General features: G+C 49.3%; 1 protein-coding gene and 1 long non-coding RNA gene across 6 annotated transcripts in view; one reads left to right on the forward strand and one right to left on the reverse strand.

Moving 5' to 3' along the window:
* On the reverse strand, positions 1-21,129 carry LOC117310300 (uncharacterized). 3 transcript variants are annotated; one of them, XR_012329318.1, is made up of 8 exons: positions 20,609-21,129; positions 20,257-20,308; positions 18,894-19,660; positions 12,321-12,555; positions 11,604-11,630; positions 11,203-11,311; positions 7,569-9,694; positions 1-5,980 (listed from the first exon to the last, which is right to left on the reverse strand). It is a non-coding gene; the product is annotated as an uncharacterized lncRNA (long non-coding RNA). The 3 variants fall into 3 exon arrangements; XR_012329319.1 differs by lacking the exon at positions 1-5,980 and having other exon boundaries at positions 9,363-9,482; XR_004524476.2 differs by lacking the exons at positions 7,569-9,694; positions 11,203-11,311.
* Positions 7,570-27,261, forward strand: part of GPR143 (G protein-coupled receptor 143) — a 25,717-nt gene continuing 6,025 nt past the window's right edge. Inside the window, exons 1-8 of one of the 3 annotated variants that reach the window (XM_019944701.3) lie at positions 7,570-7,837; positions 11,218-11,327; positions 12,255-12,349; positions 18,555-18,647; positions 21,113-21,222; positions 22,778-22,886; positions 24,509-24,626; positions 25,783-26,026. In XM_019944701.3, coding sequence (XP_019800260.2) covers positions 7,570-7,837; positions 11,218-11,327; positions 12,255-12,349; positions 18,555-18,647; positions 21,113-21,222; positions 22,778-22,886; positions 24,509-24,626; positions 25,783-26,026 — 1,147 coding nt within the window. Of the gene's footprint in view, positions 7,838-7,859; positions 7,965-11,213; positions 11,328-11,851; positions 12,350-18,554; positions 18,648-21,112; positions 21,223-22,777; positions 22,887-24,508; positions 24,627-25,782; positions 26,027-27,261 lie in introns of those variants that run through there. The other 2 variants (XM_073799409.1, XM_073799410.1) reach the window with 2 other exon arrangements.

The following is a 27,261-nucleotide window of genomic DNA, read 5'->3' on the forward strand; positions in this document are numbered from 1 at the left end:
ACAGACATAGAAAACAAATTTATGGTTACCAGAGGGGAAAGGGAGGGTAGGAGGGATAAATTAGGAGTTTCGGATTAACAGATAGAAACAACTATACATAAAAGAGATAAACAACAAGGACCTAGTGTAGAGCACAGGAAACTATATTCAATATCTTGTAATAACCTATAATGGAAAATAATCTGAAATATATATGTATATATATATCTGAATCACTTGGCTGTACACGTGAAATTACCACAATATTGTAAATCAACTATATTGCAATTTAAAAAAAAAGATTTGGGATACCTACAAAAGACACACTGGCATCTCTTTCTCAGGTTGCATTTCACAGAATAGCACTGATTGCTTTGGGCTCTCTGGGCCCACGGGAGCAGAGGGCCGAGACAGCATCACAGCAAGGGGGCTGAGCAGTGGGTTGACTCTCCAAGTACACTTGAAAATGTCACTTCAGTGGACCTAGAGATTGTCATACTGAATGAAGTTAGTCAGACACAAATACCATGTGATGTCACTTATATGTGGAATCTAAAATATGACACAAATGAACTTATTTACAAAACAGAAGTAGAGTCACTGACGTAGAAGACAAACATGGTCACCAGGGGAGAAAAGGGGGTGAGGGATAAATTGGGAGATTGGGATGGACAGATACACACTACTATATATAAAATAGATAACTAATAAGGACCTACTGCATAGCACAGGGAACTCTACTCAATACTCTTTAATAACCTATGTGGGAAAGGAACCTGAAAAAGAATGGATATATATATATATGCATAACGGATTCACTTTGCTGTACAGCAGAAACTAACACAACATTGTAAAGCAATTTTACTACAATAAAAATTAATTTAAAAAAATAATAAGAAGAAGATGAAAATGACATCTCTTCACAGCAAACCATCCTGAAATTCAGGGGCTTAAAACCACAAACTCAGGCCTAATCCAGGTTTACTACTCAGGTGAATGGTGTCTCATTCCCTGTGATCTCAGGAGAGATTCTGAATGGTGGTGACTTCTTGCCACAGACAGAACACTTTTCCCTGCGGAATGAATAGAGGGGGTGTGAGTCATCTGCTGTCACTGCCTTCTTGAGTTCTAATCGGGGACCCAAGTTCTCAGTGGCTGCCCTAGGCATGCTGGGTCTAGTATTAGTTCTCTCTCCCCAGGGTCTCTGGTGCGGTCCTCTGCTTTACAAAGAAAAGCCCAGGGCTTTCAGAGAAACCAAGAGCTCAGCCTCTGTTTCAACATTCAAAGTTAGGGAGACTTCAGGGAGGGGTGAGGGGACGAAGGGCAGAATAAAAAGCGGCCCCCTGCCTGGGCCATGTCCACCACCCACCCCTGAGTGACCCTCAGCTGAGGTCAGGGGCCAGAGATCAAAGCTCTGCCCCGGGGGCCGGGCTCCGGGCTCCTGAGAGAACAGGAGTTGTGAGGCCAGCCTGGCAGCCTTACCTCCATCTGGAGAATTACATTTGGGGAACATCTTTTTCAAATCTTGAATGCCTTCTGCGACCCAACCTGCTTGCAACTTGGGGATAGCAGTGCCAACGAAATCGTAGCATAAAATTGCGGCATGTGGGTTCTAGTGAAAACCAGCCCAAGCAATTTCCAAGCGGCAAAAAAAGGATTCTAGGGACTTCCCTGGAGGTCCAGCGATTGAGACTCTGCGCTTCCAGTGCTGGGGGCCCCGGTTCAATCCCTGGTCGGGGAGCTAACATACCACATGCCGTGCGGCGCAGCCAAAAAGGAGAAAAAGAAAAAGATTCTACATGCGTGAGATTTCCGTGAGATCCTTGAACGGACTGATTTTCCCAAAGGCAGCATGAACTTTCTGCTCCTTCACGACGATATCGTTTGAGTGTTTAGGGAATGAAGGCCTTTCTAGCTTCAAATGCCACAGTTTGAGGGGGGGAAAAAACCAATAGAGATACTTATAAGAGGTTCTCAGAGAAGGCACGATGAACTTGAATTTCTAACAAACTCCGAGGGTGGTGTGTCCCGTTAGTGAGAGCACACCGTGAGAAGCACGGAATAAAACGACAGCCAGGAGAGTCCGGACACTGTGGGAGCTCGGTAACGTTCATCCCGTTCCGCCTCTCACTCCCAGCACAACTGCAACCACACACACGAGGAGAAAGGGACTGGCCATCTGTGCATCCTCAGAGCTGAAACAATTCGGGGGCTGCATGGGAAGGAGAGGCCCTGAAAACGGAAGCCGCTACTGCTTTGGTGTTGGAGGGCTACTGATTCGGCTGCTGGAAATTCCTTCACTGGCTGCTGGCCAAAATATTTGTTTCAATTGAATCTATTTGAATTTCAAGGAATGTAGAAGTACTTGACTAGCAGTAGAAATAACAGGAAGTATCAGAAACAGGCTTTCTGAAAGGTGGTAGAATTTTAACCGCAATGTAGAGATTTCTTCCGGGCACACAGAGCAAGTTTCTAAAAATTTAACTGACTTATGATACTTCTTTACCTTTGCATAATTAGACTTGTAGAAGGCCTGCAGGCACTATCGTGTGATTGGCTTTTATTTTATTTATATATTTTTTTGATAGGTAAAAATTGGATTTATTTGGAGAGAAACACACTCCACAGACAGAGTGTGGAGCATCTCAGAAGGTGAGATACGCTGTGATTGGCTTTTTTTTTTTTTTTTTTTTTGCGGTACGCGGGCCTCTCACTGTTGTGGCCTCTCCCGTCGTGGAGCACAGGCTCCGGCCATGGCTCACGGGCCCAGCCGCTCCGCGGCATGTGGGATCTTCCCGGACCGGGGCACGAACCCGTGTCCCCTGCATCGGCAGGAGGACTCTCAACCACTGCGCCACCAGGGAAGCCCTGTGATTGGCTTTTAAAACAATAAAATTTTTTAAATTTTAGAATAATTTTAGGTTGGGACTTCCCTGGCGGTCCAGTGGTTAAGACTGCGCTTCCACCACAAGGGGAGAGGGTTCAATCCCTGGTCCGGGAACTAAGATCCCGCATGCTGCGCGGCACGGCCAGAAAATAATAGTAATAATAATAATAATTTTAGGTTTACAGAAAAGTTGCGAAGATAATACACAAAAAGCTTGTACACACTTTACCTGATTTCCCTGAATACAGCGTTCGTAACTATGGTTCTTTTGTCTAGACTAAGAAATTAACATCATTACCTTACTAGTAACTAAACTTGCGACTTCATTTGGATTTCCAGTTTGTGCGCTGATGTCCCAGGATCCCTTGCTGCACTTAGTTGTCGTGTCTCCTTAGCCTCCTCTGGCCTGTTTCTCCACCTCTCCCTGTTTTCCATGGCATGGACAATGTTAAGCGGGACTGGTCACGTATTTCATAAAATGTCCCCCAGTGTGGCCTTGTCTGACATTTTTCTCACGACCAGACTGGGTTATGGATTTCGGGAGGAACTTGCAGAAGTGACGCAGCGCCCTCAGCGCATCCCATCAGGGGGTACTTGACATCCACTTGCTTGTCACTGGTGACACTCACCTTGACCTCTAGGGTAAGGTAGTGACTGCCAGGTTTCTCACTACAAAGTTACAGGGAAATTTTTCCTTTTCCTGACTCTTTTAACATCTTTATGATTCAAAAGCGTTCTGTGGGAAATCACGTTGATTCAATGGTAGCCACCAAGTTCATAACTGGCTAGGCTATCCCTGAGACCAGATTAAGATGCTCCAATCACAACATTAAGACAATTTAAAGCCCTGAGAGAAAGGGTAGCCAGGATAGGTGTCACCAGTGATGGCCAATTGAAAAGCTCACTAATGTTCGGAGGCTTCTGGTCTCACGTGTTTCACGAGCTACTTGTTTCTTTGCAGAGTTTTTCTTATTTTCTAAAGCAGAATCAAATACTCTTTAAAAATCTAGTAACCACACCTTACAAAAGCCCATACAGGGAATTCCCTGGCGGTCCAGTGGTTGGTGCTCTGGGCTGTCACTGCCGAGGGCCTGGGTTCGATCCCTGGTCAGGGAACTAAGATCCCACGCGCCGCATCACGTGGCCAAAAAAAAAAAAAAAAAAAAAAAAAGCCCATACATACTTCTTAGTTTACTATTATTTTGGTTTGCTTAGTTTGACAGAAAAGACCAGCGGTGGACAAATTATAGCCCGAGGGCCGGCTGTCTGCTTTTGTAAATAAAGCTTTCTTGGTACAGCGCCACACACATCCATCTACCTTCTGCCGATGACTAGTCTGGGGGTCCCACGGCAGGGTTGGGTAACCGCCACAGAGAGCATGCGGCTTGCAAAGGCTAAAAGACTTACCATTTGGCCTCTGAAGAGTCAGTTTTCTGACCCCTGTGATAGACTGAAGAGCTGCCATGAGTTTGAAAGACTGGGGTTATCGCACACGGTTTACTCTACATGTCCAACTAAAGGCAACACAGTGAGACCCAAAGACTTGGGGGGAAGAGCCATCACATTGAAACCACGGGCTCCCTGAGGGGACTGACTGACCCACACTTTCTCTGCCTTTCAGTCCCTCTGAGATTGAGCTGTTGTTCTGCGGTGTGTATCAGGCAAATGTTTCTGCCGTGTGTGTGACCAGCTGCACGTAAGGCTGCGTCCTCTGCAGACACGCGGGCGCTCTCGCCACAAGCCAAGCTCTTGAGGTTTCTGTGGGTTTCCTATTGCCTCTGCTCACAGCTGCCTGAGTAGCAGCGAAGCAGTCATTTCAAAATTAGCCAAAGCCTGTGGTTAATGAGCGGATTTCGTCTTCTACTAGATACCTGAGATCTGACAGTCTCATGTGCATCAGGACTCCAGAGCAAAGGGCCTGCCCAGAAATAACTTCATCTCATTTTACTAGATTAGTATACTGTGCCACAAAAGGAAACATACCATTTAAACGAAGTCTGAAACAGGTAACACATACATGTGTGTGTCCATCCTATTCACTGCCCCACCCCCAACTTCCTTGAAAGTGCAGTCACGTTCTGATGGCCTCAAATTCCGCCATCTGCGACCTGCTTCCAACTTCTCAAAAGCGGACTTCTTGTTGCTTCAAGATGGTGAGTGGAGAAAGTGCTTTCATTGGTCTGACCAGTTCGCAGACATTCACGTTGACGGGGAAATGAATCTCCAGTTCCCCTCTGGACCTTACGGCGTAATCTGCTTGGATTTGAGCATCAGCTCTACCACCTCCGTGACCTTGGATAGGTTTCCTCACCTCTTCTGGTGCTTTGTACAGAACCTAGAGATAAAAAGATGGGCCACAAGGATGGGGGTACGAGTTAAGCAAGACTTGAAGTTCTTAATGCTGCCAGCTCATGGAAGGCGGTCGGGGTAGCGATGATATTCATGTTCGTTTAGTTTCCCTTTTCCTCTCAGGACACAAATCGCACCCTCTCCTTTCCAGGGCTTGCTCGGTCTCATCTCTTCCCAGGCTGACACGGCGTAGCTGACAGATTCGTTCTGTGACCGCTGCAGAACTGAAGCTGTACTGAGGCACTACCTCTCAATCCATCCATTTCTGTTGTTTCTTCAGAGGAAAGGACAAGATTCCTTCAGAAGCCAAGACTCTCAGGTCTTGCCAGGTGAGGTCAGTTGCCAACAAAAACCACAAGTCAGGAGGCTCTTTGGTTTCTAAGCCTGGGTTCAAAACCCATCCATCGTGTGGAATATTTGCAGAACTACTGAACTCCCCAGGAGGCAGAAAAGGAGTTGAAGACCAAGATACAAGCCACGGCAACGCTTTTTATCCTCTTGAAGCTTTGTAGGCAACCTCCATTCTGGAGGACGCTGGGCACCTGAGTCCTCCAGGGCCTGCAGGTGTGCACGAGGGAAGCAGAGAGGCGGGGTACCTGCAGCTTGGGCTTGCGACAGAGATTGAAACGCAGTGACGCTTCTGCACAGATTGGCTCCCGGAACCTTTGGCATTGGAGCAGACGAACAGACTCTCCTTCTTCATTTTTATCTTTTAAAGCACATTCCACACACAAACTTCCAGAAGCCACTTCTGCCTTCCAAGAGCTAAGGAAATAGAAGATCAACTGTTCAAAACAGATACTGAGATTTATGCTTTCTGAAGGAGCGGCAGACCAGCGTTTGGGGAGTAGCCCTATGATGTTTCCTACTGTTTTTACAAGCAAGGGTGTAAAATCCAAGAGCAGTTAAGGTTTTGACAATGTCGGTCTGTTCCAGACTTCTATCAAAGCAGCTGCCCCTGCTTACAGATGCGCCGGGTCAGATCTTTTTGAAGTAGTGGCACTTGGAGCTCTTGGTTAAAGGCTCTGCTTCCATCTGGCAGTGCAGCTCCCGTCTGCCTTTCACGGGTCCCAACAGAAGCCCAGTCCTGTGGTTTGCCGGGAAGAAGGCTGAGGACCTGAGCCCAAACTTTGTCTTACTTAAAACTGCAAAGCTGGTGGTGGAAATGTAGACGAGAAGACAGGGTGGGAGGAGACAGAGGAAAACAACAGGGACGCCTCACCTCTGGTTGGTTGGAAAAATTCATGTACTGCAGGGAGAGGTCAAAGTGTGTCTGCTCCTGGCTGCAAACAGGCCTATTAGGTTTGCTGTTAATAAATATGATGGAGCTGGGGGTGGGGGTGGGGTTCTTTTTAAAAAATAAAGCTTTGGTTAGTAAAGCCAGAATCTAGAGGGGGCTCTTTTATTTTCAACCCTGAAGTGTTTTTAAGAAAACAGTCCACTCAGTATATTATCATTAGTACTAATATCATTTTGAAACTTTTATACATAGAGAATAAAGCATGATTTTCAATGTATACTGAAATTCATCTAGAAAGGAAAGAAGTTAAGAAAATCTGAATAAACTTGAACATTTTTTTCCTAAACAGAGGTACTCTCAAAAGCGAGTAATTTTACAATGTGAAAAACTTAACCCTACATTGTTGAGATGAGTAAAAATGGAAGAGCCCTGGAAGGTGCACAGTGCGTGCGTGTGTGTGTGTGCGCGTGCGTGCGTGCGTGCGTGTGTGTGTGTGTGGAGCTGGGCAAAGCAGTTTCCCCTTTCTTCAAGATTTGTTGATTTTCAGGGAAAATCTTAGCTCTAGGGGGTCGTTTCCGTATGGGAGAGCGACCCTAAAAAAGAAGTATTTTAATGCCAATCACTGCAGTCACAGTTTATGAACCTGTAAGGGATCAAAACTAGGGACGGCAGAGTCCCACACCGGGCAGATCTGGCACGAGGCATGCTTTCTTATGAGTCAAGATGAGACGGCGGTGTCGGGGTGGTGGGGGCAGGGGGGGGGGGCTCTGGATTCTGGAGAATTAACAAGGCCCCACGCCTCCCCTTGGGAAGGCCTTGGTGAAAGGGGAGAGAGCTGATTTCCCCACCCCGGCGCGCTCCTTCCCCCGCCCCTCCCCCGCACCCCCCGCCCCCGACCAAGCATCACCCTCGTTACGCGTCTGCAGAGGCGCGACGCCCCCAGCAAGCCTGGCGCCTTGACTGCCAGCGCGGGGGATCGGGCGGGGGCTGCGGAGAGGCCCAGGGCACATGACGGCTCCCCCCCTCCCCACCCCCGCCAAGGGCCGGACCAGCACATGACCCGGGCCGGCCGGCGGGGTCCAGGCACACCCGAGCCGCATCCCCAGCACGGACCATGGCCTCCCCGCGCCTGGGGACCTTCTGCTGCGCCACGCGGGACGCCGCCACGCAGCTGGTGCTGAGCTTCCAGCCGCGGGCCTTCCACGCGCTGTGCCTGGGCAGCGGCGCGCTCCACCTGGCGCTCGGCCTCCTGCGGCTGCTGCCCGGGCGCCGGCCCGCGGGCCCCGGCCTCCTCTCAGCCTCCCCGCCGGCCACGGCCCGCACCCCGGCCTCCGCCCGCATCCTGCGCGCCGCCGCCGCCTGCGACCTGCTCGGCTGCCTGGGTGAGGGCGCGCCCGCGGGTGGGGACCCGTCCGCGCGCGGTTGAGGGCGCGCGGCCCGCAGGTCGCTCCCGGCCGGGGGCGTGGATGAGCGCGCGCGGCCCCCGCCCAGGACCTGGTCGCCACGCGGGTAAGGACGCCCGGCCCACGGGTAGGAGGGCCGAGCCGGAGGCGGCTCCCCAGGGGCCGGACTGGACGACCAGGGGACTCTGCGATACAAGATGGTCGGTAAAAGTTCCTTCGGGGGACCGTTGTTTTTTTTGTTTTTTAAACAGTTTGATGTATTTGTTATTGCACTTATAGGGAAACTTTAGACGGTGCTGTGAAGGAAAACCCAGAAAATACAATGCATCCCTAAATGTACCACTAGTGAGAGACTAACAGTTAATATTTCGTGCGCGTGCACACACACACAAAATCGTTTCCAAAATGATTTAGCAGAATCAGGAAGAAACCCATATATATACATATATATATACACATATATATACATATATGTGTATATATATGTGTGTATATATGTATATATATGTATATGTATGTATATATATGTATATCTATTACACTTTTATTTACTTACTTGTTTATTTATCTATCTAAGTTTGGGTTTTATACCACAGATGGGCAAACTTGCAGCCTTTAGGCCACATCCTGCCTGCTGCCTCTTATCTATGGCCCAGGAACTAAAAAAGTTTTTACATTTTAAAGTGTTTTTAGAAAAATCTAAAGAAGAAGACTGTTTCTGACATGTATATATTCCATGAAATGTAAATGGCAGCGTCCGTAAGTGGAGTCTTATGGGGATACAGCCATGCCCTGCACTTGTGCCTTGTTTGGGGGCATCTTGGCCCTAAAAGGGCAGAAGTGAGTGCTGAACAGAGAAACTATGGCCCGTAGAGCCTAAGATATCTTCTCTCTGGCCCTTTACAGAGACTTTGTTGACCCCTGCTTTCAACTCCAGCACGGCACATTTTACAAACCTCTATGCTAGATATTGCCAAGCATTTTAACTTTTTTATTTTGGAAATTTTTTAACATATGCAAATGTAGAGAGATTGTATAACAAACCCCCTGTACCCATCACCTAGCTTCATCTATACCCCATCCCCGTATCCCACTCTCCACTGGGTTAATTTGAAGCAGATTCCAGAATTTATATCATTTCACCCACACAAATCTCAATATATAGCTGTAGAAGATAAGAATTTTTAAAAAACAAACATATCACACAGATATCACTATCACCCCAAAATAATGAAAACCAGTTCCTTAATATCACTGGTGTATGTTCAGGTGTCTCATAAATGCTATTTTACAACTGGTTTTTTCAAATCAGGATCCAAATACTGTCCATGTTTTGTAATTGGCTGACAGGTGCTGGCATTTTGGAATTGTGTTTTTCAGTCGTGTTTGCTCTTGAAGGAAAGGCTGCTGGCGGTATTTGAAGTGCCTTCCACCGCTGTGCCGTGAGGGGGCAGCAGCTTCGGGGGCCCCTTGAGTGCTTCTCTGGGCACAGGTGGCTGTGTGTCCCAGGGCCTGGTTCTCCTGTTCCTGGTTGTGTGATTGGAGACACTCAAGAATCTTGGCTTCAGATAAATGCTATGGAACCTCTAGTCACTTGCTTAGACTCGAGGAGTAAGACAGGAAGCTATAGCGAAAAAATCAATTTGGTGCAGGACAATAAAATAAAAAATTGGTTTTCTTCCTGATTCTGCTAAAGCATTTTGGAAAAGCATCTTAATAATAATCTAGTTTCTGTAACTTGAATATCTGAAAATAGAGCTGCACGCAAACATCTTTTGAGGGTCAGCAAAGTAATATTCGTATATCCTTTGGCCTTTAGAAGGAAGGTGCATGACACTGCGGGCAAATGGGCAGAAGCAGGAGTCAGGGGAAGGCTTGGTGACCAGACCTCCTCGCTGAAAAATAAGAAATACAGGGCTTCCCTGGTGGTGCAGTGGTTGGGAGTCTGCCTGCCGATGCAGGGCACACGGGTTCGTGCCCCGGTCCGGGAAGATCCCACGTGCCGCGGAGCGGCTGGGCCTGTGAGCCATGGCCGCTGAGCCTGCGCGTCCGCAATGGGAGAGGCCACAACAGTGAGAGGCCCGCGTACCGCCAAAAAAAAAAAGAAATACAGATGCCTATCTCATGGGGTGGTTTTTCTCCCCCAGTTTTTTTTTAAATATCTCTCTTTTTTTTTTTTTTTTTTTGGCCACACCGTGCAGCTTGTGGGATCTCAGTTCCCTGACCTGGGATTGAACCCGGGCCACGGCAGTGAAAGCCCAGCATCCTAACCACTAGACCACCAGGGAACTCTCTCCCCAGTTTTACTGAGACATAATTGACACATAGCACTGTATAAGTTTAAGGTGCACAGCATAATAACTTACATTTATCATGAAATGATTACCACAACAAGTTTAGTAAATATCCATCACCTCATATAGATACAAAAAAAAAAAAGTGTTTATCGAGCTCAAAGCAGAGCTCTGGACTGAAAACGACAAAAGCACTATGTGGACGCAAAGCATTATTTTTGTTATCTGTGCTTAAGAATGAGAAGCTATATCTTAGGCTTTTAGTGTTCATACTCACCCTTTTAGTGGTATATGACACAGGGTATATTTGGTAGCATGTGACACAGTGTATATTTCTGTATGTGAAGTAGACACACAACACTAGTGTGTAACTCTGTACTGCTCACAGGTCCCCTTGAGCGGGGTGTTACATAGTGAATGCTTAAACAAAGGCTATCTATCGAATTACTTAACAGAGAACCCTAATATATGCCTTACGTGTGTATACTGTGTTGAGGAGAATCAGATATTTGCGTCAAATAGCAAGGAAAACTCACAAATAATAAATGGCAAAAGTAGATTATCAAGAGCTAATTTGTGAAAATCTTAAATGTATATTTTTTAAAGAATGAAAGAACTATCTTTTTAAACTTCAGAATGTGCTTTCTCAATCATTCTTTTTTACGTGAGGACTAGTTAACTTGGACATTAAAAATATAGCCAAGAAATATAAATTGTTATTCACATAATCACTTCTGGGTGCCAAATAGACAGACAGACAACGTTAGGGACAGCACTGTGGCTAATGGGGGCTGAAGTTGAAATCAAAGTGCCTGGGATTGCTCCACTACCATAATAATTATTTTCTGAGTCTTATTTTTTTCTCTGTCTCTCTGCACACACCAGCGTGTTTCTTTCCTCCCTGTCTCCCTCACATCTTTCTCTTTCCCTTCCTATCTATCTGTCTATCTGCCTATCTATCCAGCCAGCCATCCATCCGTCCATCCATCATTTTTACAGAGTCAACAAGTCACCTTTAGATTTGTATTAGGAGCAGATACAAAGCATCACCTGATTCTCCCTTAGGTATCACAGTCCGGTCTACGGTGTGGTTAGGGTTCCCGAGTTTCGTGGACGACATCTCAGCCGTGAATGGGACAGACGTGTGGCCCACCGCCTTCTGCATGGGGAGTGCAGTAAGTGTACCTCCCCTGGTCTCCCCCTTCCCTCCCCTTTGCCCCGCTCCGTTACGCTGTGTCCTCAAAGCGTGGTCGCATCCCTCCCGCCAGCCCACTGTAGCTTTTCGAAATGCACACGCTCAGAGCCCTCACCCCACTGACCAGGGACCCTGGGGTGCGGGCCGTCTGTGATTTAACAAACCCTCCAGGGGCCTCTGACCCACACTCCAGTTTTAGAACCACTGTGCTAGTATGTTTCCCATCCCCACCCTTAAGCACACATCCAATCCTTACCTTAGATCCAGCCGCAGTCAAAACCAGCTGGGCAAAAAAGGAAAAAAGAAAAAAAAAGTTACTGATTTAATGGATGTATTTACTTAACAAATATATATTTAAAAATAGCCATTTGTCCATCCATATTGCTCTGTCCGCCAAGTTAACACTCCAGTGAATGACCTCAAAGGACGCTGGTACCCTGTTGACCCGCCATCTGCGCCACAGCCGTCAGCATCTCTCCCTTCCTCCCCTCTGTTGCTTCCCAGCTGCATCCCGATGGAGCCTCTGTCTTAGTATATAGATCTCGTGCCGCTTCTAACGTACGGAGTCCCCCCCGCCACCGCCTTCCTTCTACTGGGAAGGTCCTTCCTGCCCATCCTCCTTGGTCCTCAGCAAAAGAGCTTCATGCCAGGCCAAGCCGCACACCTGAGCCCTCTACCTCTGACCACAAGCGTAGCACAAGGCAGGGCTCGCTGGACCCGGTGCAGCTGAGCAGACAGGGCACCAAGGCGCACGCCCGTCCCAGGCCACATGCCGGCCTGGGTTTCCAAGCCTCTCCGGAGGGCTTTCACGTGCTGCCCCGTGACGTCAGAGGAAGTGGGCGTCTGCCAGCTCATTTCACGGAAACCCATGTCCAGGAGCTTTGACGCCGGCTCTTCCCGATTACAGATGTGGATCCAGCTGCTGTACAGCGCCTGCTTCTGGTGGCTGTTTTGCTATGCGGTCGATGCCTACCTGGTGATCCGGAGATCGGCGGGACTGAGGTATTCAGAGCAAGCCAGCTGGCTTCTGCCCTAGTTTGTTGCCTGAGGGAAGGTTGGAGACACCGCTGAGCGCTGCATCTCCGTACGGCAGACACAGCTGATCAGAACCTTTCAGCTGACCCCTCCACCGAGAAACGTCTGTTCAGCTCATTTTTATAAAAGGCTGAAGGCACAATCGAAATATCGAGGATTTCTCCAGGTGCCCCCTACCAGAAAAAAACAGGATTTTAAAACCCTGAAAACAGTATTTCAATAGATTAAATATTTGGAACACGACAAAGACTTAAAAAAAAAATAAGAATTGGCATGAAAATAAAAAATTCTGATGGTGTCTAAAGGTTTAGGAGAAAAGTTCTTAGATGTATGTATTGATACAGGATGCTAAATACGGAGCCCAAGGGTTCTGGAGCTGCCAGGGGCTGCCTGGGAGGAACCCAGGAAGGGTTAGTGCCTGGGTCCTGGTGGGTTCAAATTCCTGCCCCATCACTCACTAGCTGTGTGACTGTTGGCAAGTGGCTGAACCTCTCTGGACTTCCGTTTTCTCAGCTGTAAAACAGTACCCACCTCAGGAGGTTCCTGGAAACAGTAAATGTGATAGTACCCGTGGATGGTTATGGATGGAGCCTGGCACGTAGCAGGCGCTCGGTAACTGGGAGCTGGGGTTGGAGCTGGGATGTGCACGTTATGGAGGAGACAGAAGCACAGAGAACCTACGTGCCAAAGAGAAGCAGGAGGGCACGGCGGGTGTCCTGGTCTCCGGGCTCCAGGCCCAGGAAGGATGGGTCCCCGACCAAGTTCGTGGTGCACTTCCATTAGGCCCCCTTTGCATGGAGCCCTTGTTTGCTTTTTTCTTTTTAAATAGCTTTATAAAGTTCATCTGTTTAAATGTATAAAATCCATTGTTTGTGAGCATATCCACAGAATTGTGTAACCATAACCATTATTTGGCTTTATGACGTGTTATTCATCCCCCAAATCTCTGTACTGGTTACGAGTCATTTCCCATTCTTCCCTCTCCCGCAGCTCCTGGTAACTTCACATCTACTGTCTGTCTCTGGATTTGCCTGTTCTGGACAGTTTCTGTAACTGGAATCATACAATGTGTGGCGTTTTGTATCTGGCTGGTTAAACTTGGCCTGTTATTTTCGAGATTTATCCATATTGTGGCACGCAGCAGTTCTTCATTCCTGTGCGTTGCTGAATAATACTCCATTGTTTCGCTATCTGCCTTTTACCCGTTTATCAGTCACTGGACTTTTAGGTTGTTTCCATTGTTTTGACTGCTACGAATAATGCTGCAATGAATATTTGTATGCAGGTGTTTGTGTGGACATATGTTTTCGCCATATACTTATGGGTATACACCTTGGAGTGGAATTCCTGGGTCATATAGTAACTCTGTATAACCTTGTAAGGCACTGCTGAACTGCTTTCCAAAGACTCTGTACCATTTTACCTTTGCACCAGCAATGTGTAATGGTTCCAGTTTCTCCGCATCCTTGATAACAACACTTGTTTTCTGTGTGTTTGGTTTTTTGAGATTTTAGCCATCCTGCTGTGTGTGAAGTGGTATCTCATTGTGGTTTTGATTTCCCTGATAACTAATGATGTTTAGCATCTTCTCATGTGCTTATTGGCCATTCGTGTACTTTCTTTGGAGAAATATCTCTTTGCTTCCTTTTTCCAGTTTTTAACTGGGCTGTTTGTCTTTCTTATTATTGAGTTATAGGAGTTCTTTATATATTCTGGATACAAGTACCTCATTAGATATATGATTTACAAATATCTTCTCTCATTCAGCAGGTTGTCTTTTCACTTACTTGGTGGTACCTTTTGAAGCATAAAAGTCTTTCATTTTGATGAAATCCAGTTTTTGTGTTTTTTTCTCTTATTTCTCGTGCTTTTGCTGTCATCTAAGAAACCATTGCCTAACCCGAGGTCACAAGGATTTATACCTTTGTTTCCTTCTAAGAGTTTTATCGTTTGAACAATTTTATTTAGATCTTTGAATTAATTTATGTGTGGAGGTGAGGATAGGTCTGCCTTTATTCTTTTGTAGGTGGATATCCAGTTGCCCCAGCACCACGGGTTCAATAAATTCACTTTTGAAACCAACGTGAGTAACCAAATAAAGACCATATTAAGCTACAGACTACACTGGGCAATCTTAGTGAATCACCACTCTAAGATCCTTGGTATTCCTTACGTGTATCACATCATCATTCACTTTGTCTCTCTGGCCTGAAATTTAGTACTCTCTTCAGTTTTGCGTTTCTTTCTTCTACCATTTTGCCTTAGTTCCCAAGCTCTTACACATCTGTACAAAACCGAGGTATACTTGGTTGTGAAAATTCTGTAGGGAAGACAGTTAAGGTTAAAGGTTGCCAACCAGGTGTATCAGTGAGAATTAGTTTTGGCTACAAAAATACATAAAACAATAGTGGCTTAAGATAGGAATTTCTCTTTCACGCTAAAAGAGGCCAGAGGTAGGCAATCTAGGGCTCTTATGCTGGAAATCAGGGACCCAAGCTCCTTCTCTCTTTCTGCTCCACCATTCTATTATGTGACTTCCATCCTCAAGGTATCATGGCCCAGTATGGCTGCTGGAGCTCCAGTCATCACATCAGCATTCCAGAAAACAGGAAGGAGGTAGAGGGCAATGCAAAAGGGGCCTGTTGTCCCCTGAGCCAGATCCCTTTAAGCAGGGACCTGTTTTAAGCAGGCCTGCTGTCCATGAGAGTTTTACACAACAATAACATTTTCATGTTATTGGCCAGAACTTAGTTTTCTGTCCACACTTAGCTGTAAGAGGAGGTAGGAAATACAGTTGATTATCCAAGCGTGCTGCTGCTCTGCCTGACATCCAGGTTCTGTTGCTGAGGAAAAAAGGGAGAATGACTTTGGGTAGGCAGCACGAGGAGACCTTGTCCCAGAAGCTGAGTGCAAGTGGGATGGTTCCCTCACTCAGTTTGGGAGGGATCGGAGCTAGGATACAATTAGAGGTCTCATAGACCACCACTCAGTTGTGGAGATAAGAGGAACCTTGGAGCACCGAACAGAAGCTAGAAGAGTATGTCTCCTGCTGTCATAGGAAATGCACCTCCACCCGTGAGGGACTGGAGTTGGACAGGGCTGAGTGACAGCTCTCTGGACCCGGAGAACAGACAGAGCCCTCAGAAGCCAGGACAGGCGATCAGGAAGCCCTCCTCACACCCCGGCGGGTGTTTGGAATTCATCTTGGAGCTTGGCGTTAGGATAGGCAGAAGTCTGCGGATGTGCAGGGACTAGAGGACGCCAGGCTTCCGAGGACCCGCCCATCGAACAGGAGGCGGCCCTCCAGGGATGCCAAACACCCAGATGCCTCCCGAGGGCAGGGTTCCAGGGCTGGGAAGACCGTCGGCGGTGAAGTGGGCTCTCCCATCAAAAAGGAGCGGGCCCACAGCAGAGAAATAAGACGGGTGCTCTCTAGCCACGGAGACCCAGCCCCGACCTCGTCCCTAGCACAAGTCACGCTTCCCAGGGTGAGGTATCTGAAGGGCCAGCCCGGGGTGGTTTAGAGCCAGAGCTGAGCGTGCGGGTCCAGAGCCTCTGGGGCCCCTCTCTGAATCGCCAGCTTGTTTGCAGAGGCGAGGGCGGAGTGGATGCTGTAGGTGGCAATGAAGAACCTGCAGCTGGTGGAGAGGGGTCCCGAGGAATTCCCAGGCAGGGGGCCAGACTCCTCCGGTATGGCGGGATTAAACTCCACATTCCCTTCTAGATCCTTCCAGCATTTAGCTGTTTCCTTTGGCGCGGGAGAATTTTCCCTAAGCAATGTCATTAAGGCAGATTGAAAGTTAACATGTAAACTGCCTCTTGGGCTCCAGGTGCGGGAGACGCACGTTTTAGCCATGCCGACCGGCACCTGAGATCCCGGGAGAAGCTCTGCTTGCCCTAAGAAAAGGGGAGTGTGAGAGCAAAGAGGGTCGTGGGGGGCGGAGCGGCCTTCGCGTGCCTGCACGTGAAAACTGGCTTGCCGTCAGAAAAAGGGATGAGGGTCTTCAGCCGGGGCTGCTCCGGATCGATCCGCCACGGCTTTCTGGCTGTATCGGTTATTGACGTGGCCGCGGCCTGGGTCCCGCGGCCGGCTCTGACTTCCCCCCCCTCGTGGGCGTTTGGGGCCGAGGGGAACCGAGGGCCGGGCTTTGGGGAGCGCGAGCTGGCCTCGCCCTCCCACCCAGGAGATGACCCCAGCGGCTCCCTGCAGCCCAGGCTTGGCGTCTGGAACGCAGATGCCACCCTGCCACGGCCCAGCCCCTGCGCGAAGCTGCTCCTTAGTTTCCTGAGTGTCCGGCAAAGCCTGTGACTTGTGGGCAGGACAGACCCCCGCACGCTCCCAAAGCCGGACGGGCAGGGAAGGGCTGCTCCAGAACCAGCAGTGCCAGGGGAGGCGAAGGTGCAGCCGCGTCCGCGTGGCCGCCCGGTGGGCCGGCTGTGCAGTGTCTCCTCCCTGAAGCATGCCCTCTGGGCCATCTCTCTTCCCTCCTGTCTCCTTGTAGAAGGGCGTCCTTCACCGCATCCCTGACCACGCCCTTTGCGGGTCCGCAGGGTTAAAGTCCTGATGGGCCAGGGGCTGCACCCTCTGCCAGGCGTCTGGCAGAGGGTTTTTTAAAAAATTTATTTTATTCATTTATTTTTGCCTGCGTTGGGTCTTTGTTGCTGCGCGCGGACTTTCTCTAGTTGCAGCGAGCAGGGGCTACTCTTCGGGCTTCTCGCTGAGGTGGCTTCTCTTGTGGCAGAGCTCGGGCTCTAGGCGCACAGGCTTCAGTAGTTGTGGCATGCGGCCTCAGTAGTTGTGGCGCACGGGCTCAGTAGTTGTGGCGCACAGGCTGAGTTGCTCTGCGGCATGTGGGATCTTCCCGGACCAGGGCTCGAACCCGTGTCCCCCTGCATTGGCAGGTGGATTCTTAACCAGTGCGCCATCAGGGAAGTCCCATCTGGCAGAGTTTTGAGTAACAGTGGGCACCTCTGAGGGAGCAGCCCCGGGCCACGTCCCATTGCACAGAAGAGGCAAACAAAGGCTGTCTTGGAAGAGCGAGGTAGCTCTGCACGGGCTCAGGTGGTCCATCGTCCTGACCCCACCTGCAAGGCTGGCTGCCTTGAATCTCTCAGAGGGACAGGGTGGGGTGTGTGGGAGTACAGAGGTGAAGGATGGAGATGGTAACGATGAGAGAATTTGAACTATGCAGGGAATGGGGGGTAGGGGGACAAGATGGGAAACCTCCCCGCTGTCCTGGAACGTCGAACCACCACGCATTTCTTAGAGACCTTCTTCTTGGTTTGGATTGAGCATTAAGACGCTTGCATATTAGGTATGGAGGTGACTTCAGGAAGGACAGAGGCCAGGAGTTGCTTGCCTACTGGGGGAGCCAGGCACTTAGGAGGAATTATGAGGTACCCGTGCCTCACTCCTCTCAATCTTTTATTTATTTAGTTAGTTAGTTAGTTAGTTGTGCCAGGTCTTAGTTGTGGCAGGCAGGCTCCTTAGTTGCGGTCACCTGCTCCTGAGTCGCGGCATGCGCGCTCCTTAGTTGCAGCAGGCGGGCTCCTTAGTTGAGGCATGCAGGCTCCTTAGTTGTGGTATGCAAACTCTTAGTTGCAGCATGCATGTGGGATCTAGTTCCCCGACCAGGGATAGAACCCGGGCCCTCTGCAGTGGGAGCGTGCAGTTTTAACCACTGTGCCACCAGGGAAGTCCCCTCCTCTCAATCTTGAAAGGCTTAGGTTGAGGGAAAGAAGCCAGACACAAAAGGCCACGTCGTGTGTGACTCCCCTTGGAGGAAATGTCCCGAACAGGCAAATCCACAGAGACGGGGGGGAGATGAGTGGCTACCAGGGCCGGGGGCACAAGCATGATGGGGAAAGCCCACTGAGTGGGTCCGGGTTTCCTTCTGGGGGGATGAACATGTTCTGGAACTGGATAGAGGGGGTGCTTGCACGGCACTGTAGATGTCCTAAATGCCGCTGAGTTGCTCATTTTTAAATGGTGAGTTTGATGTTATATGAATTTCACCTCAATCAGAGGAAAAATAAAAACCTCCCAGGCAAAATCAGGCAGCTGTTTGCCAAGGGTTTGCTCTGTGTGCATCTTCCTGCCGCTCGCGGAGCTCGGGGCTTGGTCAGTGCTGGACCTCAGGCGTGGCCGCCCCTCTGCCCCTTCTTCCCCCAGTACCATCCTGCTCTACCACATGATGGCCTGGGGCCTGGCCGCACTGCTCTGCGTGGAGGGAGCATTCATGCTGTACTACCCTTCCGTGGCCAGGTAAGCTGGGGCTCCCAGCAAGCCCACTCCCCCGACGCCTGGACCCCCCCCCCCCCCGCCTCTCTTGCAGGAGACGCCCGGGCGCTGACCCCGAGCGGGCGGGCAGGCCATCGTCCTGGATCTGTGCAGCTGAGAGCACAGTGGCTGGCACCTTGAGTTAGCGTCCCTGCCTCTGCCTGTCCCCTGCGTGTGGGTCGGTGTTGTGCGCGGTGTGGATGCAAAGCTGGGGGCACGGCTCCCCCGTACCAGCCTGTGTGCCAGCCTCCAGGCCTGTCCCCCTCCAGACGGACGCAGCCTTCCCCTGCCCACTGTTTATTTTTCATTCTTCAAACCAGCTTCCTCTGGGCGAGCAGGTGAGTTGAGCGTCCCAAGAATGAGTTGGAGATGGCTGGAAGACACAAAGGGTCGCTCGCTCTTGACAAGCTTATTTTAAGCCTCTGCTGTCTGCACTTTCTCACCTCTCTCCATCCTGTGCTGTTCTGAACACAGACACTGGGCGATGTGGCCTCTGAAATTGTCTCAGGCATTTCTTCAAGTTTAAAACCCCATCAGTGCAACCATTTGTAAAGCCTCAAGGTCCCTCCAAGGATATATACTCTAATTTTCAATGGAAAGCTGAAAAACAGAGGTTGGACATTGTCTCTTTGTCTGTGACTTCAGGGCAGTGTACACCCGGGATCAGCACAGCGCAGCCCTCAGGACAGATCCGGCCCTCTGCCCTGCTCTTGTAAATAAAGCTTTATTCGCACACAGCCGTGCCCATTTGTGTATGTATGGTCTATGGCCAGTTACACATTAGAGCTGAGTAGTTTGACAGAGGCTATGAGGGTTCTGGAGGCTAAAATATTGACTATCTGCTCCTTTCCAGAAAAAGTTTGCTGACCTGTGGTGCAGACCGTTTCTGCCCCTTCTTTTTCGATTTCTTGTAGCCACTCACTCAGATGTCTCCACGTTGGTGTTGCTTTGTGGCCTCTGTGTAGATCCCTCCAAACAGCCCACTCTCCCCAGGAACCCTAAAAGGACAAATACAGAGTTAGCAGCTGTTACAGAGGGATGCGCTTAATTGGAAAGGGAGTTTTTATCTCTGGCCTCCACCTGTGAGATCCTGGGGACGTTGCGTCTGAGCGCGAGGGAGCCATTGCTGCAAGGACACTCAGGAACGCCAAGGTGCCCCGCGGTCTCCAGGCCGCCCCCTGAAGCATCTCCATCCTTCCTCACATCCACCCTCAGAGCCCACGACGACCCAGAGCCCTCGGCGCTCTGCAGGCTCCCACCCTCTCTCGTTTGTTCCTTACGTTCAGTACTGGCACCCGAATCTCATCTCTCCCCCCTCTTGTTTCCCTTTCTCCCCTCAAGCCCTTCCCGACCACAGTTTAGCTTTCACAGCTCAAGAGGAAAGCTTCTGTTAAAAAGGAGGTAGCAAAAAAAATAATAATAATAAAATAAAAGAAGATAGCAACACAACATTGTAAGTCAACCATACTCCAATAAAATACGGCTTTCAGGGTAAAAAACAAAACACGCAAACCAAAAAAGAGAAAGAAGGCACCATCCTCAGGTGGTACTGTCATCCTTAAGGCAACAAAGATGGGCACTGCATTTTTCTTACCTGTTTCCATGCACTTTCAGCCACTTTCCCCTCTGGTGTGAGCACTTCATACCTATGAAAACGAGAGCAGTAGCGTTTTTATCACTCCACCTTCCGTGGCCACAGGAGCTGTTCCCTCCTCTGCTTTTCCACCCCGTCTGGGGTCGGGCCTGGGCAACATCCCCTCTGCTTTGGATTCTCTCTTCCTCTTTGCCGTTCTCCTGTACGCTATGTATTTGTTAACTGATAGCCCCGGCCTCGGTAGCATACCTGTGTGTGGCACCCACCGTGTCCTGTGGCGATAGATGATTCTCAAGACCCATCAGTAGAAATCCGGGTCCCCCTCCCCGAAAAGAACCCCTGAAATGATTACCTGTCACCATGACAACAGATATCCTGTGCCGTGTGAGGCTCGGGTATTTTGATGATCGAGGACAGAGCTTGGATCCTATGCGTGATGTCAGCCAGGCTTAGCTGACAGCTGTAGTAAGTGCCGAAAACCCAGCAGGTTCGTAGAACGCCTTTGTCTTGTTTGAAAGACAAATGGGGGAGACCCACTTGTTTGAGAGACCCAGTGGGGGAGTTGGGGGTGATCCACCACCCCAGAGCGCCTTTTCCCCTCTTCACCTTTTCCCAGCAGGGAACTTTAAAAGCTCCCTGATTCACGAGACACAGAACCGTGACTGACCCTCCTTCTTCTGTGATTTAATGCTTGTCCGCAGACGTGAGATACGAGTCAGGTTTCCTTCGGGCAGAGTCAGAAGCCGATCTGTGTGTTTCCTTCGATCTGGTCCTCTTGTCTCGACTTGCAGATGAGTCGGCGTATCTCAGGCAGAGCCCCGGTGTTTTGGAGAATGACCCGGCTTTCCTCCCTCAGGTGTGACAGGGGTCTGGAGCACGCCATCCCCCACTATGTCACCACGTACTTGCCTCTGCTGCTCGTCCTCGTGGCCAACCCCATCCTGTTCCGAAAGACAGTGACTGCAGGTAAACCCAGGGAAGTGCTCTGGGGGCGAGGCCGCGGCTACGGCCCCAGGCCACGGGCTCTGATCATTATCTAGGACCATGGACCTCATGTGTCATCCTCCAGACAGGAGCACAGTACAGGTGGGGAAAGTGAGGGGGTTTAATAAACGAGAGGGAGCGAGCCTACTCAATTATGGGCTGTACGAGTCCTTGGCCAACGTCTGCTAGCTCAAAGCCGGGACCAGGAGACGTTTCACTTCTGTCTGGGCTCCTCCTGAGTCTGCCATGGGTGTGCCCCAGAGGACCCCAGTGGCCTTGGAAAACTGCGGAGGGGAGACGGGATCAGGAAAGGAAAGGGCAGCCGAGGGGAAGGGATGGATGTGGACTGAGCCGTCCTGGGAGCCTGGGCCCTCCCCGTGATGTCTGGGCCTGTGTCTTCTCCCACTTGGGCAGTAAACAGGAAGGAGAGCACAGGAAGTGAGTCAAATGCATCAGGAAGAACTGGGTGAAAGGGATCTTGTGAGTCAGCAGAATGCACTGGACAGACCTCCGGGCCAAGGCAGGGGACCTGCATTCCAGCCCCCATCCCGTCCTCAAGGAAACGTGCCCCGAGGCAAGTCTCCAGGCCCCTCATGCCGCCCTGTGGGTCCCTCACGGGCAGAATGAGAAGAAAGCAACACACCTTGACAGAAAGGTCACTTGATGATCAGCATCAGCTGATGGGTTGCAGAAATTGAACCTAAGTGAAGTGCTCTACCACTAGGGAGAGAAAAATCACTGCAGCTCTTTGCATCTCTGCATTTAAAGCTAGCGTGCTGCACACCTGAAACTAACACAACACTGTAAATCAACTCTACGCCAATAAAAATTAAAAACAAAACCCCTCCCCCCAGAAAGCTAGTCTATTAAATATAGCTTTCTTTTTAACAAAATTGCATTAAAAAATAGTGATTTGATTACATCAAACAAATGAAAATGACTTATAGAATAAAGACCGGAAGGAAATACACTAAGATGCTAACGATGGTTGTCTCTGGGTGAACTACGGGTTATCAATTCTTTTCTAAACTTTTTTGTATTTTCCAACTTGTCTACAAGGATAAATGTCAAATCTTTCAACATTTTACAATAGTGAGCATGCATTATTTTTATAGTAAAAAATATAAACCGTAAACACATATAGTTCCCGAACTAGTAAAACCCAGATAAAATCCAGAGTGTAGTTAACAGCACTGTACCAGTGTTGACTTCTTCATGGTGACCAATGTGACTATGGTTGTGTAAGATGTTAACTCTGGGGACAGCTGGGTGTAGGTATGCGGGAACTCTCGGTACTGTCTTTGCAAATCTTGTGTAAATCTAGAGTGATTCCATAGTAAACGTTTAAAAACTCTATATTCCCGTGAGTCTCCGAGAAGTCCCACGTGCAGGTGGTGAGGAAAGCACGGCCGGGTCCCGCTGGGCGTCACGGTCTCCTGGCTCTGCTTCGGAGCTCCCACCTGCTTTACTGCCCTTCCTTTGCACGCGGGAAACGTAAATAACCAAATGACGTGCTGTTCCCCTCTGCTCTTTACAGTGGCCTCTTTACTAAAAGGAAGTCAAGGAGTTTACACGGAGAACGAGAGGCGGATGGGAGACGTGATCAAGACCCGATTTTTCAAAATAATGCTGGTTTTCATTATTTGGTAACCTTTCTTCTTTTTTTAAAAAACTGTCCCTGGGAAGGGAAATGCAAACCGCCTGTCATTTGCTTTTCCAAGTGTGACCTGAAAGTTCCAAAGGGAAGAGTCTTCGGAGAGGAAATTTTTGAAACTTGTGCTAGGTGCCTTTGGAGGAAATGCTTGCGAGACAGGAAGGCAAGTCTACCATCCGTGAACTTCTGGAAAGCTATTCACATCTACTCAAACTACATAAAGAGCCCTAAGAACGAAAAGTCCCGAGTTTAGTTTTGATGCGTCCCACCCATATGCCTCCGGAGTTTTGCCCCGTCGCTGGGGTTAGCATTTAAATCAAGTGCCTTCTAAGTCCACCCATTGGCAGCAGGCTTTTTTTTTTTTTTTTTTGCCACGCAGCATGTGGGATCTTAGTTCCCCGACCAGGGATCGAACCCGCACGTCCTGTAGTGGAAGCGTGGAGTCCTAACCACTGGACCACCAGGGAAGTCCTTGCATCAGTCTTGACACCAGGATTCCTGTATCTGACAAGATACAAGGGCAAGGACCCATCTTTAGTGTTATGACTCACCGCTCAGGCAAGAAGGGTAGAGTGGGACTTCCCCGGCGGTCCAGTGGTTAGCACTCCACGCTTCCACTGCAGGGGACATGGGTTCCATCCCTGGTTGGGGAACTAAGATCCCACAAGCTGCGTGGCATGGCCAAAAGAATAAAAATAATAATAAAAAAAGAAGGGTAGAGAGCAATCTTCCTGTCCTCAACTGTCCACGCACCCCCATTCCCCCACCCACCCCCCCTCCCACCACAGGTGTCCTGCCCCAGCGTTTCAAGTGGGTGTGCTGGGCATAGACCTGTGACCAATGCAAAATCGACTGGAATCAGGAAACACTTCGCTGTGGTGAAGCAATGCTTCGCAAGACAGAGCACGCCTTCGTGGTGTTAATAATTGATGTGATGCAAGCAGGTTTGTTTGCACAGTCTCCTACGAGAGACGTACATTAGCTCCCTCTAAAAATACACTGAGCTTGTGGTTTCAAACGTCACCTCCCTGCCAAGAATAACCTCAAAAAATTCAAACATAAAATGTCAAGATTTGTTTTGGTCTCCATCAAAACATTAGCTTACTCTTCAGAGGAAGGATGAACTCTGGGTTATTTGACATGTGCTAGAACCTTCCACCTGATGTGGTGTTGAGTGCGACCATCGGAAGGATATGTTGGTCTCTGCTTTGGGCTGAGAGGGGTGGCATGTCTTACGTCAGGTTCTTGGTGTGCTGCGTCCTCCTTGCTGCTAAGCAGCACTGCCCCCGCCCCAGGACTTCTAGGTGTCGGGAGGCATGGTCCCTGACCCCCAGCGTTAAAAATGAATTGTGGGGGCTTACCTGGTGGCGCAGTGGTTGAGAGTCCGCCTGCCGATGCAGGGGACACGGGTTCGTGCCCCAGTCCGGGAAGATCCCACATGCCGCGGAGCGGCAGGGCCCGTGAGCCATGGCCGCTGAGCCTGCGCGTCCGGAGCCTGTGCTCTGCAACGGGAGAGGCCACAACAGTGAGAGGCCTGCGTATCACAAAAAAAAAAAAAAAAAAAGAATTATGTCACATGTTCTCTTCACCTGTGGGCCATTTTCTTTCTAACAGTTGGGTGTCGAATATCATCAATGAAAGCCTTTTATTCTATCTTGAAATGCAACCAGATATCAATGGAGACTCTTTGAAACAGGTCAGAAATGCAGCCGAGACCACATGGTTCATGATGGTAGGTCTATCTTAATTTAAAATGTTCTTCCTAAAGAAAAAAAAAAAAAAACAGAAGGGATAAAACCACTCAGAAGTATGATCTATATGTTATTTAAATATGCAGGGAGTTGAATAGGTTCCTGGGTTGCTAACATCTGGCCTGGGTCCACGAGCTAGCTGTTTTCATTCAGTGTTGGGGTCGTTATTAAATGGACATGACTCTGGTAAATCAACTTGGCAAGTGAATCAAACCTTTCAGGCTGATTTAAAATATCAGGGAATTTCTCTTGAAGAAATGTTTCAGACTGAAAAAACCATAGGGATGTAGGTATTGCTTATAACATTGTCCGTAATTATAAAGCATTATAGGTAACCCACATTGTTTTAAACAAAAGGGAACGGTTAAGTTAATGATGGTCTTTGATCTTGAGGAATCTTATGCCGATGTCGAAGATGACAGTGTAAAAAAATGACAATTGTGAAATCTAGTGTTCCGTGAAACATGCAAGATCTAATAATTATACTGATTTCAACTACCTAGTAACACGTGCATGAAAAAATATTGGCGAGAAATACACAAGATCATGATAAGGTGGGAAGAGCATGGGTCGCTTCCCTCAGTGTTTTCATCATATTGCATTTCCAAATACAAAAATCCACGCACGGTGCCCTACACGGAATTAAAATGCATGTTGCTTCAGAGTCGGGGGAAAGCTGACGCAGGAGGGTAAGACCCACACTGCCTGCCTCCACCCCTGCCCGTGCCGTGGTCACGTGCAGGGACCACACGTAAGCAGAGTTTCCTGGACTGACAGGCTCAGGTGCCTTTGTGCGGTCACATCCTAACAGGGGCGCGAGGGGCAGGGCCCCGAGTCCCTGCGAGGGAGCACGGCCACGGGCCAGAGGTGAGACAGCCCGGCTGGGCCGCGCAGGGCCTTCCCTCTCCCGCCTTCCCCCTGGCCTGACTCAGGTCCTCTCCTCACCCCACCTCCTGTGTCTTCGGGCACCTTTGAGGGCCCAGCACCGCCAGCCAATCTGTCTCGCCCCACACCGGCCAGTGGGGCAGGTCGCAGTGAGGCCAGCCCAGCAGGCCCCGAGTCACCCTGGGAGCACCCAGTGCTCTGATTCCCACCGTCCCACCCTACTCACCCCTGTCTCTCTGTCCTCCCTGCCAGGGGATACTGAATCCAGCCCAAGGGTTCCTGTTGTCCCTGGCCTTCTACGGCTGGACAGGCTGCCGCCCGGCTTTTCAGGCCCCCAGGAAGGAGATCCAGTGGGAATCGATGAGCACCTCGGCCGCCGAGCGGAGTCCCCCGTCCCTGAGGGGCTCCCGTGAGCCCCGGGAGAGCCCCGCTGCCAGGAAGGAGGGGCGGGCCGGCGGGCACACTTCCGACGAGGCCGTGAGCCTGCTGTCTGAAGGTAAGAGCCCCTCCGCCAAGGCAGGCGGACGGCGGGGCCCCTGGCTCCCCTGGAAATGCTTTATCAACGGCCACGTGGCTGGTGCATAGCATCTCTGTCCTGATGTCTGGAACCTGCTTCAAGGCGAGAGCGGAAAGTGACAGCGTTAGGCCTCATCGCGTCATCCACCTCTGCTTTTACTATGACAGTGGTACCTTTCCTCTAGTTATTAAGCACCGTAGCCTTGTAATAATTATAAGCGGCTCCACCTTGGGCTGGACGGCCTTTTGAATAGGAGCAAAACTGCCACTTCAAACCCGTCGCGAACGTTTGCCGTCAGACAATGAATGGTACGACCTGTCGCGAACGTTTGCCGTCAGACAATGAATGGTACGACCTGACCTCAGCAGCTTTTAGATGCCACTTGGTCTGTCCACCTCATTCGGGGACATTTAAGGGAACACGCTGGTCGTCCGGTGTTGGCTCTTCTGATCTGCCCTTTTCATTTCAAGACTCTAGCACTGTGGTCCTCAGATGGGTCCTGTTTTTAAACTCCTGTTTAATCTGATTTGGGGTTATGTCTATTAACCCAGCCGACAAGGAGGAAGAAAGTTCAAGGCCCCAATAATGTCTCTCTAAAGATTGCCGTCTACTAAACCTATTACATACATTTTATATTTATATATTCATGTATACTATTTATATATATAAATATATATATACATTTATATATATTTGTATATATAAATTTATATATTTATAAAATATATAAATAAACTATTATATGTACTTTTCATTAAACATACTGTACCCTTATCATTTGCTCTGTATTCTGAATTTACTATTACAAAAAGCGCACTTATATTCTAATCAAGATGGGTAATGAGAGAGAAAAATCACTAGACCTATGATCCTTATTCCTAACGAAATCTCAGGGACTGTCATGGTTATGATAACTGATTAATTTTACTGTCCCTGGTCTATGCAGACCTTTATTCCCTTGAAAGATTCTTCTTGAGCAGACATTTTGCTGTTAGCATTGAGTAACAAGACTGGAAATTCTTTACAAGAAGCGGACACATGTTTGCAGCACCTCTTCTGGGGGTCGGGAGGTTGATTCCCACAAATGCTGCTTGGGGAGGAGGCCACCCCATGCCCTCCTTCTGTCCCCACTGAGGCCCTGGAGCCCCTCCCTTTTCCCACTTTATTACACTGGGGCTGGTTGCAAATGCTTTTAACCAGAATGCATCACCCTG

The sequence above is a fragment of the Tursiops truncatus genome, chromosome X (assembly GCF_011762595.2).
Source record: "Tursiops truncatus isolate mTurTru1 chromosome X, mTurTru1.mat.Y, whole genome shotgun sequence".
Classification (NCBI taxonomy): domain Eukaryota; kingdom Metazoa; phylum Chordata; class Mammalia; order Artiodactyla; family Delphinidae; genus Tursiops; species Tursiops truncatus.